Below are 18,199 nucleotides of genomic sequence, written 5' to 3'. Positions count from 1 at the left end.
AATGAGCAATTTTAAAAGTGACTTTTCCACCTGGACTATTTTCTTTCTGCTGACTTGAAGAATAAACTTGTATTTGTATATGTTGTAAAAAAAATAAATGGTTTATGATGTTGACTCTTTGTTTTTGCCTTCCTGAACTGAAAAAGTACTGGCAAGTGGCCACCTTGGAATTTTTCAGAATTTAAATCACATCCATATTTGCAGACACTTAACAAAGAAAAAGAACTACTCAGAAGTGATGGGAATGGCAACCTAACCAGACAGAAGCACATGTATTACATTGGCAGTTTTGTAATCTGCATAGTAAAATACCCATTTTCTATTCTATTTATAGATAGCTATCTATTCCAAAAATGTTTGTGAATTTGTTTAACTACCTGGAATTTGGTGAACTAGCCTGGATAATACTAAAAACATGAATAAAAAAACCAAAAAACAACTTACTTATAAAAGTATCTAAGAACCATAAATCAGGATAAAAGACTAAATACCTTAAAGAAAAAGAATCTGGTTACTGTAAGGAGGTTAAGTGACCTGAACAATAGCTTTGATAAACTTACCACATGTATCATTATCACATTATAGACTAAACACTACAAAATGTATTAGCTACCAGGCAGGTACAGCCCACCACACTCCTACACTTCACTAAGTCAATACTCACTTTTAAGTATTTCATACATTTTACTTACTGTTTGCAAAGCCAACATGCAGCTGAAAATGAACTCTAAACCAACCAGGTAATAATAATTAATATTTAAGGAATGGGGAGAAAATTACTTCCAACATAAAAAGATTTTTCTTACCTTGAGTTTGTCCAGTATTCTTGACAGCAATGGTTTATGGAAGACGTTGTAGTAGAGTGTTCAATCATGATGATGGTTCAGAAGTGGAATTCAGTAACCTCCTTTTCATCACAGGGGAAAAATCCCCACGAAATGTAAAATCATTTCAAGATGAGGTAAATGGTTAGGAGACATCAGAAGGAAAACAGAAAAACCACAATACATATGCCAAATCTCAAGGTATCTTAAAGATCAAAGTCAAAATTACATTAAAATTTCAAAAATATTTATTAATTTAGCAACACAACCCAGTGATTTCTCAGAAATACATATACCCATATTCTGTTACAAAATTTTGAAAATATATAAACAAAAATATTCTAATGCATGGTTGCAGACAATTTTAAAATGGCCTGGTTTTGTATCTTTTTTAAATTACTGATGTGACTGTTCATTGGGGTTCCCAAGTCCTGAGAACATGGGCTCGGTGGTTTGAACTGTGTGAAAAACTGCTGTTACGTATTTTGTGTGGTTCTATATTCACACAAAAGCCTACTTGAATTCCTTTAATGGTGAGTGGAAATGTCTTTCAGCCAGTCTTTCTCTGTAATTAAGAAGCCAACTGAATGTGACTGACAGATACATTTACGACAAGGATGATTCCTTCAAGTATTTAGCAAAATCCAAGAGCTTGTGAACAACAGTCCCAACGCGGTGCTGAAGCTGGTTGTTTAGCTCTTCATCTATAAATGAATCCATTTGTGAGAATGTGTCCTGAAAATTACAAAATATTAGTTGCATTACTAAACAAGGCCAGTATGTGTTTTCCATGCATAGCTTAAATTAGCAGTTATGTCCATTATAACCACCTATGGACAGTCTGTTCTTTCTGTTATCTTCCTCTTCCTTTGTTTCTGCTACCTTAAAGAGCTTGTGCATTTCCTTAATCAAGCACTACACCAATGTCTCTCCTATCTGCTGTCCTCAGCCTTGTTCTGTCAGAGCTGCTAATGTAACAAACACCCCAGCAGGGCAAACACATCAAGAAGTCATTCTAAAAAGGCAGAGTAAGTAGAAATACATTTTCAGAAAGTGCTTCTCTGCAATGGAAAAAACCTGTGCTCTCAAGGCTTTAGCTGACATTACCAAGTTACAAATTGAAGGCACTAACAAGGTTAATAGGTGATAATGTTTTCATTAGGAAGAAAGAAAATTAATGATCACTTTTTAAAGGACACACCACTCACTGGACATTTAATGGAGACTGGATCTGGAACAGATCCAGTGCTGAGGATCTAAAAAGTGATCACCCATTTCTCCTATTTATACATTCACTCTTTGCTCCCTTCAAATTTACACTTTAAAGCTGTAATGTGACACTAATGGGGATCAGTATCCTTCTACTGAATCAAAGGCTCTGGAAATCCAGCTGTCCTGCCAACTACACACACTGGGGAAAGAACGCTGCCTCTTCATTACTGCTTTTTGAACAAACATTAGTTCATCATTACAGAAGAGGGACAAGAAATCTGCACTGAACCATTGCAAAATGCGTAAGATGATAAGCAAAGTAACAGCTACCACATTCATCTTGCTACATTAAGTGATGCTATGGGAGGTGGAACTATGCATACAGCTTTTCTTCCTTCTTTATAGTCAGCGCTATCTTATGCCAGTTAAAAAAAAACAACAACAACTTGACACAGAACGTACAGAAACCAGAAAGCCAACAGAAGTGTGCTAATGCCTGGGCACTGCATAGTGAGCCAGCAGATACAGGCTATATTGGCACATTGTGGTTAAAAAAGGGACACAGAGATGTGACAGTACCTTTCTTCTGGGTGTTACTGATGCAACAGGAGGATTAAAGGTCATTCCTCTCATACTGTAGGCCTCAAAATGTTCTGTAGCAGGCCTACAGCAAAAACCAGTGAAAGAAAAATGGTGTCAGATGATACATTTTCAAACAATCTATCACCAAACCAAGAGCAGCTTCTCTCACACACATACCCCATTCACACCCTCCATAATGCTTTAAAAGAATTCCTCAGAGTAATGAGCATCACCTGGAAAAGACTGGAAGTCAACAAGCTGAGAAATGCTGCAAGTAAAAGCAAGTAAAATGTGTATAAATACTGAGTTGGAGGATGGAAGAAATGGGATACAAGAAAACTGCTCTACTGGCTTGCTAAAACTCCAAGCAGTCACTGCTTGCCCTGTACAAGCAAGGAAAAAAACCAAAAAAAGTAAAAATAAAATACATGGATAAATATTATCTAGCTGATCCAATCTGCTTGGATTTCCAACAGTTCCTTACCAAAGGGTTTTATGAAAACCAGGCAGCCGTGGGAGAAGAGGGAAGACCGTCATCACATGGGAAAAGAACTGGTTAAAAGACAGGAAAGAGGACAGGAGTCGATGATGAGTTTTTGCTATGTCAGGAAGAATCTATGGATTTCCACAAGGTCTGTGCCAGGACATGTGCTTTTCAACACACTCAAATATTAGCTGGAGGGTACCAAATTGTTTGTGGCAGTAAGAATGAGCTGCCTGGGAAGAACTGCAGATAGTCTGTACAAGGTGGTCAGTAAAATGGCAAATGAAATTTAGTGTGGAAAAAAAACAGAGAAAAGCAATCTCAGCTTCACATAAAAATGACAGGCTGACTACTATCATTTAAGGAAAAAAATCTTCTTGTTATCTTGTTGTGACAGATACTTTCCTGGGATTTGTGATCTTAACGCTGTTTGGAGTTGAAAAGAAACAGAGAACAGAAAAGAAAATAGTTACATCACTGTTTACATCCACAGATCACCCACATCTCAAATATTGCATCTGTGCCTCCAATTTCCTCATCTTGAAATACTTAAATTGGTAAAAGTTCAGGAAGAGGCAACAAAGATGATGAAAATTACAAACAGCTCCTGTCTGGGCCAGATCTCTTCAGCCAGAAGAGATGGTAGATGGAAGGACAATATGAAAGAGGTACCAAGTTATGTGAGGTACAGGAAGAGTGTATTAGAGCAGACTGTTCCATTTCACCTCCCAGAAGAAGAACCAGGATGGCTGCTTTTTTGTTTTAACATACTATGGACTTTATGCTGCAACTTGGTTTCCAGTTTACACTGGACAGCCATAGTTCAGTGATCCTGATCCATATTCACATCAGGGCTGCTACTGAGGAAATGCAGCTATTTTGCTCCCATGGGAAGAAAGCACACTGCACTTCCAGATTTTTACCCTGGTCACAGCCTGGCAACAAGCCTCAAAGAAAAAGAAAAAAAAAAAGGCAGCCAACATTCTGTAGTGGCAGAAGAGCAAAGGAAGTGAATTTGAAGAACAGAATCTTTTAATTTTATGGATAATTATTTTTTGGGCATTCCTTTAATAAAGAATGAGCAACAGCTGCTTTTCAGGCACTATTTTTAAAAATAGAACTCTCTCGTATCTCACCTTTGGCTCAAATCAAGGGAAAGAGCTCCTGAGCCTTCAGTTGGAGCTCCAGCAATAAGGTGAGCTGCAAATTTCTGCACTGTTGGATGATAGTGTCTCTGAAAGAAACAAGAAACTGAGGGATAAGGGATAATGTATTTATCTACGGAGTCTCACATTTATTTCCATTTTGGCAAGATGGAAGGACTCTGTTTTTGTTTTAGATAGAGAAACTGATCACCCCAAAATCAGTAAGTTTCTGGGGTTAAGTGAATGAGAACACCCAGTCATACATTTATTCACTAGTACATCATGCTGTGAGCATAACTTCCCACAGTTCCCACTGTGTAGTTCCTACTCCCAAAAGGCAGGAGAAAGGCCAGGGGAAGCCCTCCCCAAGCCCCAGGCTCTGCACCCTGGCTGGAATAACAGATCAAGGTGTCAGCTGCTCCCCAGAGAAAGGCTGGACTGCAAGGGAACTTAACAGATTGAAAAAGTCTCCAAAGGAGTCTTATTATGCAACCTGCACTAAGATCCAGTGTGGTGCTATCATATCATAGGGGATGTATAACATGCCTTTTTGAGGTCAGTCTTCCCTTTTACCACCATGCTGCTCTTCCTCTTTGTATGGAATAGGCTCATGTGGGCCAGATTCGATTGGTATGCCTGTAGACCCATGTTCGCTATTTGGGTAAACTATATAAACATTTAGCAGCTACTTACTGCTGACCTTTACTTTCCATATCACTCAGCTACTCACTAACCTGCAGTAAATGCAGCTCCCATAGAGCTGTGTTCTGAGCATTGCAATGTTCTGGTTCATCTAGTTCTGGGAGATAAACTCCACTGCCTTGAGACTCGTTGTCCAGTAAGAGGTCCATCCTTGGGAACGTCTACAACACAAAAAAAAAGGACTAAGTTGCTTACATTACATATTCAATTCTAACACGGTTAAGTCAAGTTCAGGACTCATTCCATGTTATTAAGTCTCAGCAGCATTTAAGGATACTCAGTTTTCATCATTCTTGCTTAAGAAGCTTCAAAACATTTTGCATAAAATCAGTGTCAAAAAATCCAATAATCTTTAACCAGTAAGCTAAAAGTTACAACGAGTAAAACTTACTTGCATTAATACCCTGTTTGTTGCCAAGATCCCAACACTGGAATTTGGAAGTACATGAAGAGCAAGCGTGGAAAGCCTCTTCAGGAAAGCGAGAGCTCGTTGCTGCGAAACTTGCTTTCTCCGCTTGGCAAACATGACATCCACGCACTGGAGCACAATCCCTATGTCATCATTGGTCCCACCTCAAAAACAGGGTTTCATACAAAGAATAAATAACCATTTTGAGGAATGTACAGCTAAATACTCTGTCATTGACTGAAACCTGAGAAACAGCATGAAAGCTAAGAGGTTCAAACACATCACTAATGTGATACAGACACAAGCATCCACCCTTTTTCAGTAAAAACCGTCCAGTTTTAAACAGAACAAGTGTATCACTGTTTCTGTGCTCCTAAGAAAATATTTGTTCCATCAGAAATGTCTAAACATTAGAAGTAGTTAGTGTTTTAATCCTAAATGCATTCGTTAGATCATCTTTTATAAATTGTTAAATGGTACAAAGGGTTAGCCTCTTACCCATCCAGAATTGTAGAATGCCTTTTATCAATCTTTCTTCCTTAGTGAATACACATTTATGAAGTTAATTAAAATAATGTTAATTTCGAACTTTGTAAGTATCTTTTTTCATTAACTATTCGGCTTCTCAGAATTATTAGAAGATTTAGATTTGAAAATGCAAACATCAATTATAAACATCAGAAATATAAACCAGGTATTTTAGAAAACCGATGTTAAATTGAAATTATTTTTAAAAGTACTTAAGAAAAAATAGAGATTTTTCTCTGTTAGAGAAAGAATTTGAGAAAAAATAGAGAGTTTTTTAATTGCCAATGAAAGAAATAATTATATGGAAGTCCAACAACTTAAACTGCAGATAGGATAAATGCTTATCTAAGACCACATACTTGGCATTCCCTAATAAAGTGACATAATTAGAACCTGTTACCATGTATTGCAATAACACTTACAGTATTTGTATTGCAGTAGCACAATGTGCAACTTGAGAAAAAAGTAGATTAAAACAGATAGTAACATTTTCAGAAGGTAGGTACTTAAAACAACTGTAGTTTATTAACATTAGATTAAGGCTATGATAGCAAACAAGCAGAATAAACATTATCTAGGTACACACTGAAAATAAGAATCTGAAGTTACCTGCATGCAGGCTGAACAATGTCTTGTAAAGATGTGTGTAGAATTTCATCGGATCGATGTTAAGAACATCACCTATTAACATAATCCCAAGTAAAATCATTTACTCCATGAATTATCAGACATTATTAAACAAAAGTTTATCTTCCGAGATCTCTTACCTTGACCAGAGAGTATATGAAAAGCACTGAGAATGCAGTGAAGACTCTCACGATAGCTTAAACCCTAAGAATACAAAACCGAGTAAGTACCCCAAAGAACATCATTTTAAGAAAACTGGAATAAAAGCAAGCTCAACTTACCCCAGATGCAATAAGCGAATGAAGGACAATCAACAGGTCATCAAAAAATTCCACATTTATGAGATGAGCAAACCTTGAATCAAAGAAATTTTTAAACTGTAGACATTATCTGCAAACTCAGTTTGAAGTATTCTGCACTGCCAAAATCCACAGCTTAAAAGCAGAGCTAAATCAAATGCTGAACATCTATTATCTTCACATAGATGGATGATTCAGTGCCCAAGTGCTAATCACAGCTTCCCTATAGCACTAGAGACATGGTCATATTCTTCAGGAAGTAATGAGACAAAATAATGTAATCACATCACATCCTGTTGGGTTTGCATCACATCAATTCTATCATGGCAAGTTTCACATCATATTGAAATGTTTTTAGATGTAGGTGAAAACTTCAGCAAAGAAATAAAAGAATTTCAACACCTTTGTCAGGGACCATCTTGTGTCACTGCTTATAAATCCCTTTCAAAGTCAAAACTCCCTTTAGTGCTTCATGTCTTTTCTAACACACAGAAAAGAAAGTGAACTTGGTTCTTACTTTGCAAGACCTTCTAGCACAGCTGGCAAAAGTGGAGACTTCTGAGCTCTCTTCAAAATTCTAAAGTAAGTTACAAATACAATATTCAAGGTCTCTGTGTGCTGGAGGAAAGAAAACAAAATCAAATACTTAAGCATGGAAAACAGACACTTCCACTTCACTTAAACTCAACTGAAAATACTTCTCTGTCCAAGCCTGCACTCAGGCCTTCCAAACCAGTCCTGGCACTGCCATCTCTGCTCTTGTCATCCTGAAAGCTCAAGTCCTGCTCTCCTGCCCCCTACTTTGTCCCCTCACACTCTCTTAGTTAAAGAGCTTCTCTTCCCCCTAGTCCATGCTAGTCACACTTCTCCTTTGCCTAAAGGCCACTTTGAGAGGCTGGCGACAGCCATTTCATAGTGTCATATGGAACATGGCATCTGCAGGACGTATGTCAATAGATTTAAATACCTTTTTTTTGCAGGGAACAGAAGGAAATAGGAATGGTTAAACTGGCTTTCCTGGGTAAACTGAGAGGGCTTGGTTTACTAAAACCTAGACCTCTGGCAAAATGTTTGTAAGCTGTCAACATTATCTAGTGGTGTAGAATGCTGGTTGGGATGGAGGGGAGACACATTGTTACTTGGCTGCTACTTTGCAAAAATAGGAAAATAATCTCTAAACTACTTACCAACTTCAGTTTTTTTTCTTTACTTTCTGACGCTTCTGCTTCCAAGAGTTCTCGTTCCAGTTTCTCTTCTGCTTTCTTCCACTGAAAACATACAGTTGATTTTAAGACAACAGATTAAATGTTTCCAACCAGCTTGGATATCCAGGTTCCAAAAATACCCAGAGAACAATTCTTTCATGCTTGGTGAGTTCCTTAAGTCACACTGTGATGCTACAGGGTAACCAACTAAGATATATTCCTTCCTACTAGAAGCAACCAATCAAAGGCATTATCAACACCAGAAAGAGAAAAAAATTCGGAAGATAATTAAATTCCCTGTAGAACCTCATAAATGTTCAATGCAAAGACTAATCACTGATGCTGACAGTTAACAATGGCAACAGAAGTGCAATCATTGCTAGAACAAATTGCTACATAAAGTCACTGCAGAAGAGCACGAGAAAGCACAGGTCATACCTTTCTTTGCATTCTTGAAAGATTTTTCCTTTTCTCTTTGTAAGTCATAAACTTTTTCTTTGGTGCAATGTCTTCGGAATCTTTCTGTAATTCTACTTCCTTAATTCTTAAGTGAAGAAATACTTTTAACACCTATTGTAAAATAAAAAAATACAGTGAAAGGTGATCCACAACAGAGGAATGGAGGGTAAGAAACCCTTAGTTCCATTCCAGCCAGTGGGCTCTGCTGGTCAAAGGTTCTTCTGTTTACTCCCATCCTGTTCCTTCATACCTATGTATCTCATCCCTGACCCAGTTCCTTCCCCAGCACTGTCCATTTCTACCCATTCCTCCATTTGCCTTTCTAATTTCAGGTCTCCCTGCCTGACTTAACCCACATGTCTATCAGGATCTGATCTCCTCCTCTGAGTCTCCTTCCCTTGCCCCATATATGTCTTTCTAATCCTCTGTCTCAGCCCACTCCTAAGCTGCCTGTGTTCTGATCGAGTGAGGAAATTCTGCTTGTCTGTAGCCAGCAGCTGCAGCAACTTTAACTTTCAAATTTTTTTAAAACCATTGACAGAAGAAAATTGTGTAGTATAACAGAAAGGCTCTTACCTCAGGTCTGACATCATAATTTCTACCCTTCACAAGGCCAGAAATGACTTTAACTACACCAAGTGAAGCATAGCCCAACTTGTCTTGTTTAAAGAGCTTCTTAACTGCCTCACAGCACAGTTCAGAAATCTGAAAAGTGAATTCAAAGAAATTCTTCTATAAAGCCAAGTCCACGACAACAGCTCACTGATAACAGTGATGTCCACTAGAAAGTGGACACAGCCTTTAAAATAGTGAAAAGATACGGCCACAAGATCTGGATATTGTGGGTACAGCTCAGAAATAGATTATTTTTCATGCAAGACAGGAACTGTTCCCCTAATCAGAAAATCACTTACCATTTTTGATGCATCATTCATGAGCGGAACAATGAGAACAATAATGTTATTGTGGAAGTTAAAGTGGGGTAGGGCCACAAGCAGCTCACACAGACACTTCACTGCTATTTCTGCTAGACCTTTATATGCTTTTAATGAGATGACATTGCTTTTCTTCAACTTCCTTTGTTTCCAATCTGCACAAAACATTTTCAGTGATTACTGTTCAGAATGGAAGGGAGCATCTATAGATTTACATTTTTAGTTATTGCAGGCATCCTCCTGAATAGTTCATGCAATTAGTACTTCAAAGACAAGAGGTAGCACTCAATCAGAAGAGGTAAACTTTGACGCCGCAAACAACTTTGCATTTACTACCAAAAAAAGAATTGGAAATGTTGACTGTACCTTTAATTGTTTGTTCCAGATTTTCCAAGTAAAATTTATACTGGCTCACAAGGCCTTCTTCAAATTCTCTCAGTTTCTGAGTTTCTTTTTTAACCTGTAAACATAATAGAAATTAGATTTTATTCAGAGAGCTAAATCCTGAAATTTGCCAGTGGCAAAAAAAAAAACATTTTAAAACAATTCTCAGATATCTAAGTAGTAGTTTTTTCTTCTAGACAGACATTCCTAGAAATACATTAAAAATACAGTATTTCTACACATTTCTATACACGTTCTTGTGCTCAGAGGACCTTTTCCAACTAGGCCTATTTCATTTATGAAGACTGAAGTATAATTTTCAACTACATGTCATTTTAAAGCCATGACTCTAAACTGCACTATCTACATTCAAGAAACCTTGTAATGAATAGATTAAAAACAAGCTCTAGAAAACAAGTTACCCTGCATTTGTTCAGCAAATTATTGAGCAGTTTCAAAGAAATCTGTTCCAGTTGGGTGACAATGGTGCATAATTTGCTTTCTTTCTAGTTCCCTTCAGGATGACGCAAAACACTGTCTTATTCCAAGGTTTATGATGAAAGTCACCCAGGTTTGGTATACTACTTTTATCACAGGTTTGGTATACTACTTTCATATACTATTTTTGCCCTTTACTACCACCAAATGTCGCCTACTTATTGAAAGAAGTACATAAGAATAAAAGGTTTAGAGCAAAGATCTCTGCCCCTGAAAGTGTCACGGTTTCCAAATTTCTACAAGTAATTATGTATTTGTCACCCTTTGCTCAAAACTTAAATTCATATTAACCAAATCAGTATTAGTATTTGGCATAACCTTAAAAAATCTGAACTACTCATAATACTCTACAAAGGAATCTGGTATTTCACCTTGGTAGCCTTTTCTGCTTCAGACAGAGGCCGGATTTTGTAAGAAGGCGCAATATCTTTGAATATCTCCATCAAAGAAACCATGACCAGCTTCCGAACAATCACAGCCACGTTAGGATCCTGCTCCATCAACATGGCACGCAGCTCCTTCAACTTCTTAATCTGATTAACACAAGAGGCAAAGTCAGCTGAAGATCATTCACAAACCAATGTAAAAGTACAATGTACATTTTAGCAAAAGTGTGCCACAAGAAACGTGCCTCAGTTTTGAATACTTGAAAGAGAAAGCCAGTAACTCAGCAATCACTCAAGACTCAGCACTACATAACGAGGCAAGAAATGCTAGGTATACCAGTGAAATTTTTATCCTACGAATGTTTAAACTATACTTGCACAGATTTATAGAAAATTATTAGCATATCCTGAAGCACTGAGAACTATCAGATACCACCCTGAAATCAGAGCTTAAATAAGGGTCAAGCTTAAGGAACAACATAGTTTGGAAATACTACAGACAGTATTATTCATAACACCACAAGTATTCAGAGGGACAAACTACTCCTGAACAGAGCACACACAGAATCACTTGGATCTTCACCCAATTCAAATCCTTTCTACCAACCAGTTGGTATAAATATTCAAATCCTTTATTCCACAGCAGCGATTTCACCGCTAGCCCCTGAGAAGTGACACAACACTGACCTTTTTCCTTGTTCTACACACGGGTTTTTCTGCTTTTACTATTATTTGGTCACTTCAGACCTTTACTGACTTATTGCACACACAGAGATGTATGTCAAGCAAATGCTACCCACATTGTTGTCTGGATCGGACAGAATCACAGATGCTAAGGCAGCTATGTGCATCTTCCTTTCCTGTAGCTTTTGTCTCCTTTGAGCAGCCATTTCTTCAGGAGTGAGAACAGGCAGGGCTTCTTCATTGAAGTCTAGCACAAGGTGTCAGAGTTAGAAAAGAGGGTTAGTAGAGAAGTCGCTTAACATCATATTGCGAACTACAGTTCTAGATACTGGATTTCAGATGGGGACCACGATAACCCCACACAAAGGTTAACACATTCAGTTCCACAGTAAAAGTGGAGATTAAGTTTGGCCCACTCCAAAATCTTCTGCTTACAAAAAGAAATGGACAAAATGTTTTTGAATCTGCAAATGGTATTCCCTAAGTACAGCAGAAACATATAAACTTAACATATGACCCCAACTATACCAAGAAACTACAGCGCTCTGCAATTTGAAGCAGATTATTCAGCATTCACTTCTTCTTTTAAAAATTACAATTGTTTTGTTTTCTGAGTATTATAGTGCTATAAGTATGCCCGTCCTCAACTTCAGATTGTATTTAGAGAATAATGAAAGGAAAAGAAAGCAAGCTCTGAATCACTGTTCTGCTTTGGGGGCAACATGGTAATGAACATGTTCAAAAACACTCTGAACAAAATACATTCAAATTACAAACTTCCTTAGGAAACAGCAAAATACTCTTCAGATATGTCAGTGACTTGGAAAAACAAACAAAACCAACAAAAAGCAAAGATGATGTTTTATTACCCTCTGCATCCTCCATTTCTTCTGTATCCTCTTCATCCTGTGCACCATCGAGAACTGCAAAAACAGAGTGTCTGGCGTCAAACATGTAATTAATACTGGAATTTTAAAAGAAGAAATTATTTACATCTGGCCTACTATACCAGTTCCAGAATCTGTGTCTTACCTGGCTTTTCCATAGTTTGGGGGATAATGCCACCCTTGTCTTTGATGGGGAGCAGATGGATGAGTTCTTTTTCTGGCTCAGTTTGCATACGTCTTGGCACCTTCTCATATTTGTCAATCACAGTTTCATGCTTTCGTTTTTTGATGTGAACAGGTTCACTGAAAAATACAAGGCAAACTAAATGAATTAGCCATCTAATTAGACAAGAACCATGCACGACAGTACACTAGCTGGATTAAGTGTCCACACTTAGAAAAATACATAATGGCTGATCTTATTAAGTGGAACGTTTGAGTGTGTTCACCACTGACAGCACCAGTCAGCATTCAAACAATATAAACGTGTATCCATATAGGATGTGTGAAGTCAGGACACTACAGTGTTTCCTATCTCCTTTTTACAGGAACCTAAATGTGAAATGAACAAAGACAAAATGCGATTTAGTTAATTTGGCAGGTCAGCCAACTTTGTGAATTTTGAAACATTGGCGTATGAGTGTGAACATACACATGCAAAGTGCTTGCCCTGATTTTGAATTTACAAAAAAAAAACCCCTAAACGGTGCAACTGCTTGTAGTGCAGGCATGCTGTGAAGAGTGTTATCTGTTTATCTTATTAAAAAACTAAAAGCCAGGGATGAAGAATCACATCATTTCAATTTCTTTAGAAACTAGACTAAATTATGAATTAGTAATTACAATAAGTATTAACAAATTAATTTGTATTTGAATTAGGGAAAAAAAAAAGCTAGAAGAAATGTGCTTTCTTCTTGAAAATAATAAAAAATGCTTTTGCTCATTTCAACATTTAGCCTGAAACAACCACTCCAGAACTGAAGAAAACTGAAGTTTACAGGGAAAATTAACATAACCTTCCAGCAGCAAGGCATACTGAGTCTCTTCACATTCATCAAAAAAGGCAAGTTAAGATTTTCAAACAATCACATAACCACACTCCTTTCTACAAGCATATTTGTAAAGCTGTACAATTCTCTAACTAGAAGCATTATCCTTATATGTATTTCATTGTGAACTCTACCTAACACCTTGCTCCAGAAAACTGGTAACGAATTTTTTGTATGAATGCTTTGGTGTTGCATGTGTTTACAGACATGGCTTCCAAAAATTTGGGGTTTGGTTTGGTTTTTTTACAGCAACTTGCAATGCACTATAGAAAATATAGTGGCCCGAAGCCCAGGCAATGTCCTGAATACACTATACGGTGGGGGGGGAGAGGTGTGAGGGGATGTGAGGGCAGGAAATATGTATATAGATTAAAGCATTTCCTTCATTTTGAGGAATGCTACTCATCTCACAGCCAGGGACCTCATGGGAAGGAACACTGTGCAGAAACAGCATCCTGAAGGTCAGACGAAGCAGGTGAATGTACTGATACACATCAATACATTAATAGCAAATGCACTGACAGACTAAGGAAATGCTAAACTGGAACTACAAAGAAAAAACAGACTGAAAGTGAACTCCTGATATATGTATTACATTACATATTAATTACATATTAATCACACAAAGATGAATTAGTATGAAAAGTAGACATCACAACAACACTCACTTAGAAGAAAGATCTCTGGTTAAAAAGGATGCTTTTAGAGCCAAATCCTCCATTAATTTTAAGTCATCTTCATCCATCATATCCAGTGGAAGAGCATCTTCTTCCTCTTCTTCTTCCCGTTTTTCAGCTATTTCACAAGATGATGTGAACAGATTAAGATCCCCTGTGTATATTCAGACTCAAAAACCTAACCCTGCCTACACTTGTGAGACCATGTTACACCTTACTTCAACCTGGAGCACATCAACCTTCATGCATGTATTTTGTGTTATCCCAGAAAACTGCCCCTTTATTGTGACATCCAATAATGATCAGAGCAAACACATTTCACTGTCAGATCTTGTTGCCAGAATGGCTACATTTTATATTTTTTGTGACTGTCTTTCTTCCCTTTAAACAAAAACACCAATTATTGTACACAGAAACTGAAACATTGTTTCCTTGACACATAATTCTACAACATGAAGCAGCAGGGTATTTAGTAACCCTTATAAACCTTTTCACTTATAAAAATAACTCTGAGCAAACACTTACCCTGTTTTTTCCTGCATTCTTCCAGTGGAAAAGGTTTCTTAGAGATAGCATCTCTGACAGCCTCCCTTAGCTTCTTTTGTTCTTTTCGATACTTCCTAGCAGCACTCTGCTGCTTGTACTGTTTATTCTTTAATTTGTTGTCAAGTTTGATTTTACTAGTTCTCAGTAACTTGCGAAAGCTTGGAACTCGTTTTGTGTTTTTTCTCTAGGAAACAAACAGAAAATTACAAGTAACTGACATGTTCATAGCCTTTGTGAAATTTATTTCACTGTTTCAAGTCTCATTAAGTTCATATTTCTATCAGGGCTGAACAATATGTTTCTTCTAAACAGTACCAATCAGTTAGCTCCAAATTTACCTTTGTTACATTTTTTAAAAGAGATACCAGAAAATGTTTTACAGAAACATTCGACAACTTTTTTATTAAACCCTATGTCCATCGCTTTTAGACACATGAACACTCAAAGTATGGTAAACAGATTGTTAGGGCACAGTTCTTTCCCTTGTGTGCTCCCAAGCACTCTGTCTCCTCTCTTCAAGACGCAGATCTTCCCCAACACACTATAAAGTACGAGACCATAGCCTAAGGCAAATGTCCTCCTGCAGCACACTTAACTATTCTGAGCCTTGGCTCTCTCCTGCCCCAAACTCTCCACGAGCAGTAGCTGCATGGACAAGATGAGGCTGCTCACTGCAAGGCTCAGCACAACATGATGCAGAAGTGCCTGTTACATGTGTCAAAGCTCTGGGAGCTACAGTGATCACGAGAAAGAGGGCTTGAAGAAAGCACAGAGGTGCAAATCAATACAGGTACCCTGTGCCAAAACTGCAAAACACTCCCAAGGGTGTTCAGGATGTAAATGGATGCAGCACAACTTGGGAGGGAGTACGGAAGGCAAGCGCTGGTAGGGGAAAACGGGTCTCTTTAGTAAGAGACCAAGTGTGGCTGGACCACTGTGGGGCTCCTCGAATGTGGAATTTTTGTCAGTTCACCTTCAGCTTCCCTATTTAGTTTTGACTGGGAATGGTCTGAAGAGCCAGAAGCAGCACTGACGCTCGTCCCCATACCATACACACAACACTGAGCTACAACTACGGACAGCAAGGCCCCTGCCTAGAAGTCACCTCGGGCGGGCGCTGCTTTCCTCTCCCGGCGCCATCCCACGGCCCGAGAGCATGCGGGCCCGGCACGGGGTCGCGGGGGGCTGCTGCCCGCTCTAGGCACGCCGCATTCACCGCCCGCCCGCCGACACTCGGAGTTTTATCGTTTCCGAGGGCCGCAGCAGCACCGGACAAGCCGCCCGGCCCGGGGGGAGGCGGATCCAGCACAGGGAAGCAGCCCCCTTCCTAGGAGCCCGCGGCGGAGGCCCAGAGGCCGCCCCCCGCACGGCCGGACGGGCTGAACCGCCAGGCCCCGCGGCAGCGGGAGGCCCGAGCATCGATCCCCCGCCCGCCGCCCCCCACCACCGCGTCCTACCGGCTTCATGGCGGCGACCCCAGGCGCGTGCACCGCCAGCGACTGGCAACGGAAGCGTCCGGTCGGGGCGGAGCTGAGCCCAGCCCCCCCCGCGCGGCCGCGGCCACAGCGGCCCCTGGCGGCGGCGGCGAGGCCCGGCTCTCGGGTCAGCAGCCATTGCGGAGCGAGAGGGAGGGAGGGAGAGAGAGGGGCGCCCGCTCCTCTTCATACATAAATACAGCTTTTATTTTAATGCTTTTATCTCTGCCCGGCCCCGCAATACTCCCCTCCGGGAGCAGAGTTCCCGCGCCCCCCATGGAGCAAGGCTGACCTCAAAACGTACTGCACTGCCCTTCCCCTCAGCTCCCAGGGAGGCAGGAAACCCGGGTACCACACGTGTGGTGGTTGCTTAAGGCAGGAATCAGCTCCGCTTCCATCAGCAACGCTACCCTTGAGGCACTCTCCTGTCCTACGGGAAGCGAAAAGAACCACAGCGCGCATCTGCCTATAAGTTTTATTTACATAGGAATTGTTACTAGTGGTCTTAAAGGAAGGCTTGATCCTTCTATTTACAGTTATATACAGATTTATAGTTGAAAAGTAAGAAAACTGTACAAGATAACACAAAAATATAAGACAAATTAGATCCAACTAAAGTAGTGAATACATAAGTTAAGAAAAATCTGACATTTACATTTCAAATTGTAATGTTATGAGTAGCATATATGTAGTTTTTAATACAGATAGCAACGTAAGTTACACCACACTAAATCTTTACCCCAATTATGTAGACTCTGCTTTTAAACACCAGACAACTGAAAGCCTCCTGCACTTAAAAATACATAATGGTAATTCTGATTTCCACATAATGGACTTGATTTCCACAGAGGGACCAGTTACAAAAACCCACATGTAAGGAATTTATTTACATTAAATATTAGCAAAAATGGACCAAGAGAGTGCAAGTGTTCCTCACCTGCAGTGCTATCCATTTTAAATTTCCATCCCCTAAAAATCACAAGTTGTACAGCATCTTCAACAGGAAATGTTTGAAAATATCTACCATGACACATACAATGAGTTTATGTCTCACAGTTAACAGATGTTAAAGAAGTATCACTAAACCAGATGCTTTTTGGATTTCAGTATTGCACACTAATAAAAGATCATTTCAAAAACAATTCTGTGTCTGCATTATTCTGAAGTGTTAAAAGTGGCTGCTCCTTTGACAACACAAAGTCTGCAGATAGCTTTATCAGTTTCTAGTGTTCACCATTACATACAAGTATTTCTTAGTTGAAAATGGCTCAACAAAAGGAAACTTCTGGTGGCAAAACCCTTTCACAGAATACCCACTCCAATTTTAATAAGCTGCACAACCCATACACCAAAACAAATGCTTAACACCACTCGCTTTGAAAGCTGTGCACTCTGAAAATAGCAGCCCTGATCTTACCACTGTTTAAAATTCAGATGATTTTGCTCTAACAGGTTTGGGCACAATACTTCCACAGTTCCTGAGTTAATTACATTTGCCCAGACTGAAGAATGAAGCTGCAACCTAAAAAAAACAAGTAAGAAAGACAATACCCCTTCCCAAATCTTAACCATCTTGCACATAAACACACCAAACAACCATATTTGGTCCTCAATACTTTCAAATGGTTAATTTTGGAGGTAATATTTGTACCAAAGCATTTGGTTTGGATAGCAGTTTTGGGGCCTTAAGATTTAGCATTTCCCTCATACCCCCCAAAAAGTGCCTTTGTGGTATTTGTAAAAAAAGTCATGCCTCAAAATTTTTTTTTAAAAGTACCAACAGAAGTTATTACAAACGTTTATTGCATTGAGCTGATTCTTTTAAAGTATTAAATATGAACTCTCCCACTTCTCAGTTTCATAGGTTTTAGTATTCTGTGTGAAAACAAATCTTCCCACGACAAAAGCTAATACTGGCAAAAGGGTGAAGATTTCATCAGTTCGTTACTCCACTGAGAGTTGTGTCATTTTTCCCATCTAATTTTCACATTTTCTATAGTACTTTTCTACATAGAAATCATGTGAAAACTCCTTTGTCATCAAGTGGTTTTCCACATTTTCAATTGACCTCAGCATTACGATGATCAGCTTTTCAGTGCTGGGCTATGATTCTTATCTCCTTCTTTGTTGTCCTTCATCAGTGAGGCAAACACCTGAAAAAGTAAATTATTTAATGAATATAAAAAAAAGTTTCATAAAAAG

At 39.0% G+C, this 18,199-nt stretch overlaps 2 protein-coding genes across 5 annotated transcripts in view; both read right to left on the bottom strand.

Moving 5' to 3' along the window:
- Window positions 1–1,054: 1,054 nt before the first annotated feature.
- On the bottom strand, window positions 1,055–16,061 carry NOC3L (NOC3 like DNA replication regulator). Its single transcript, XM_030488338.1, has 21 exons — window positions 15,980–16,061; window positions 14,502–14,706; window positions 13,968–14,094; window positions 12,396–12,553; window positions 12,233–12,286; window positions 11,480–11,610; window positions 10,665–10,826; window positions 9,778–9,871; window positions 9,391–9,566; window positions 9,053–9,181; window positions 8,456–8,587; window positions 8,000–8,080; window positions 7,330–7,430; window positions 6,795–6,867; window positions 6,654–6,717; window positions 6,496–6,567; window positions 5,341–5,522; window positions 4,982–5,110; window positions 4,239–4,336; window positions 2,616–2,700; window positions 1,055–1,559 (listed from the first exon to the last, which is right to left on the bottom strand). The coding sequence occupies exons 1-21, from the start codon at window positions 15,986–15,988 to the stop codon at window positions 1,431–1,433; spliced, it is 2,391 nt and encodes a 796-aa protein (XP_030344198.1). The 5' UTR covers window positions 15,989–16,061; the 3' UTR covers window positions 1,055–1,430.
- Window positions 16,062–16,458: 397 nt separating this feature from the next.
- TBC1D12 (TBC1 domain family member 12) overlaps window positions 16,459–18,199 on the bottom strand; it is a 48,746-nt gene continuing 47,005 nt past the window's right edge. For all 4 annotated transcript variants that reach the window (XM_032919963.1, XM_030487853.1, XM_030487851.1 and 1 more), the window contains one exon: window positions 16,459–18,150. In XM_032919963.1, the coding sequence (XP_032775854.1) occupies window positions 18,082–18,150 (69 nt within the window). In that variant the 3' untranslated portion in view covers window positions 16,459–18,081. The remainder of the gene's footprint in view (window positions 18,151–18,199) is intronic.

This window comes from Strigops habroptila, chromosome 5 (assembly GCF_004027225.2).
Source record: "Strigops habroptila isolate Jane chromosome 5, bStrHab1.2.pri, whole genome shotgun sequence".
NCBI classification, from domain to species: domain Eukaryota; kingdom Metazoa; phylum Chordata; class Aves; order Psittaciformes; family Psittacidae; genus Strigops; species Strigops habroptila.
Note: the sequence above shows the minus strand (reverse complement) of the source record. Positions and strands in the feature narration are given on the sequence as shown.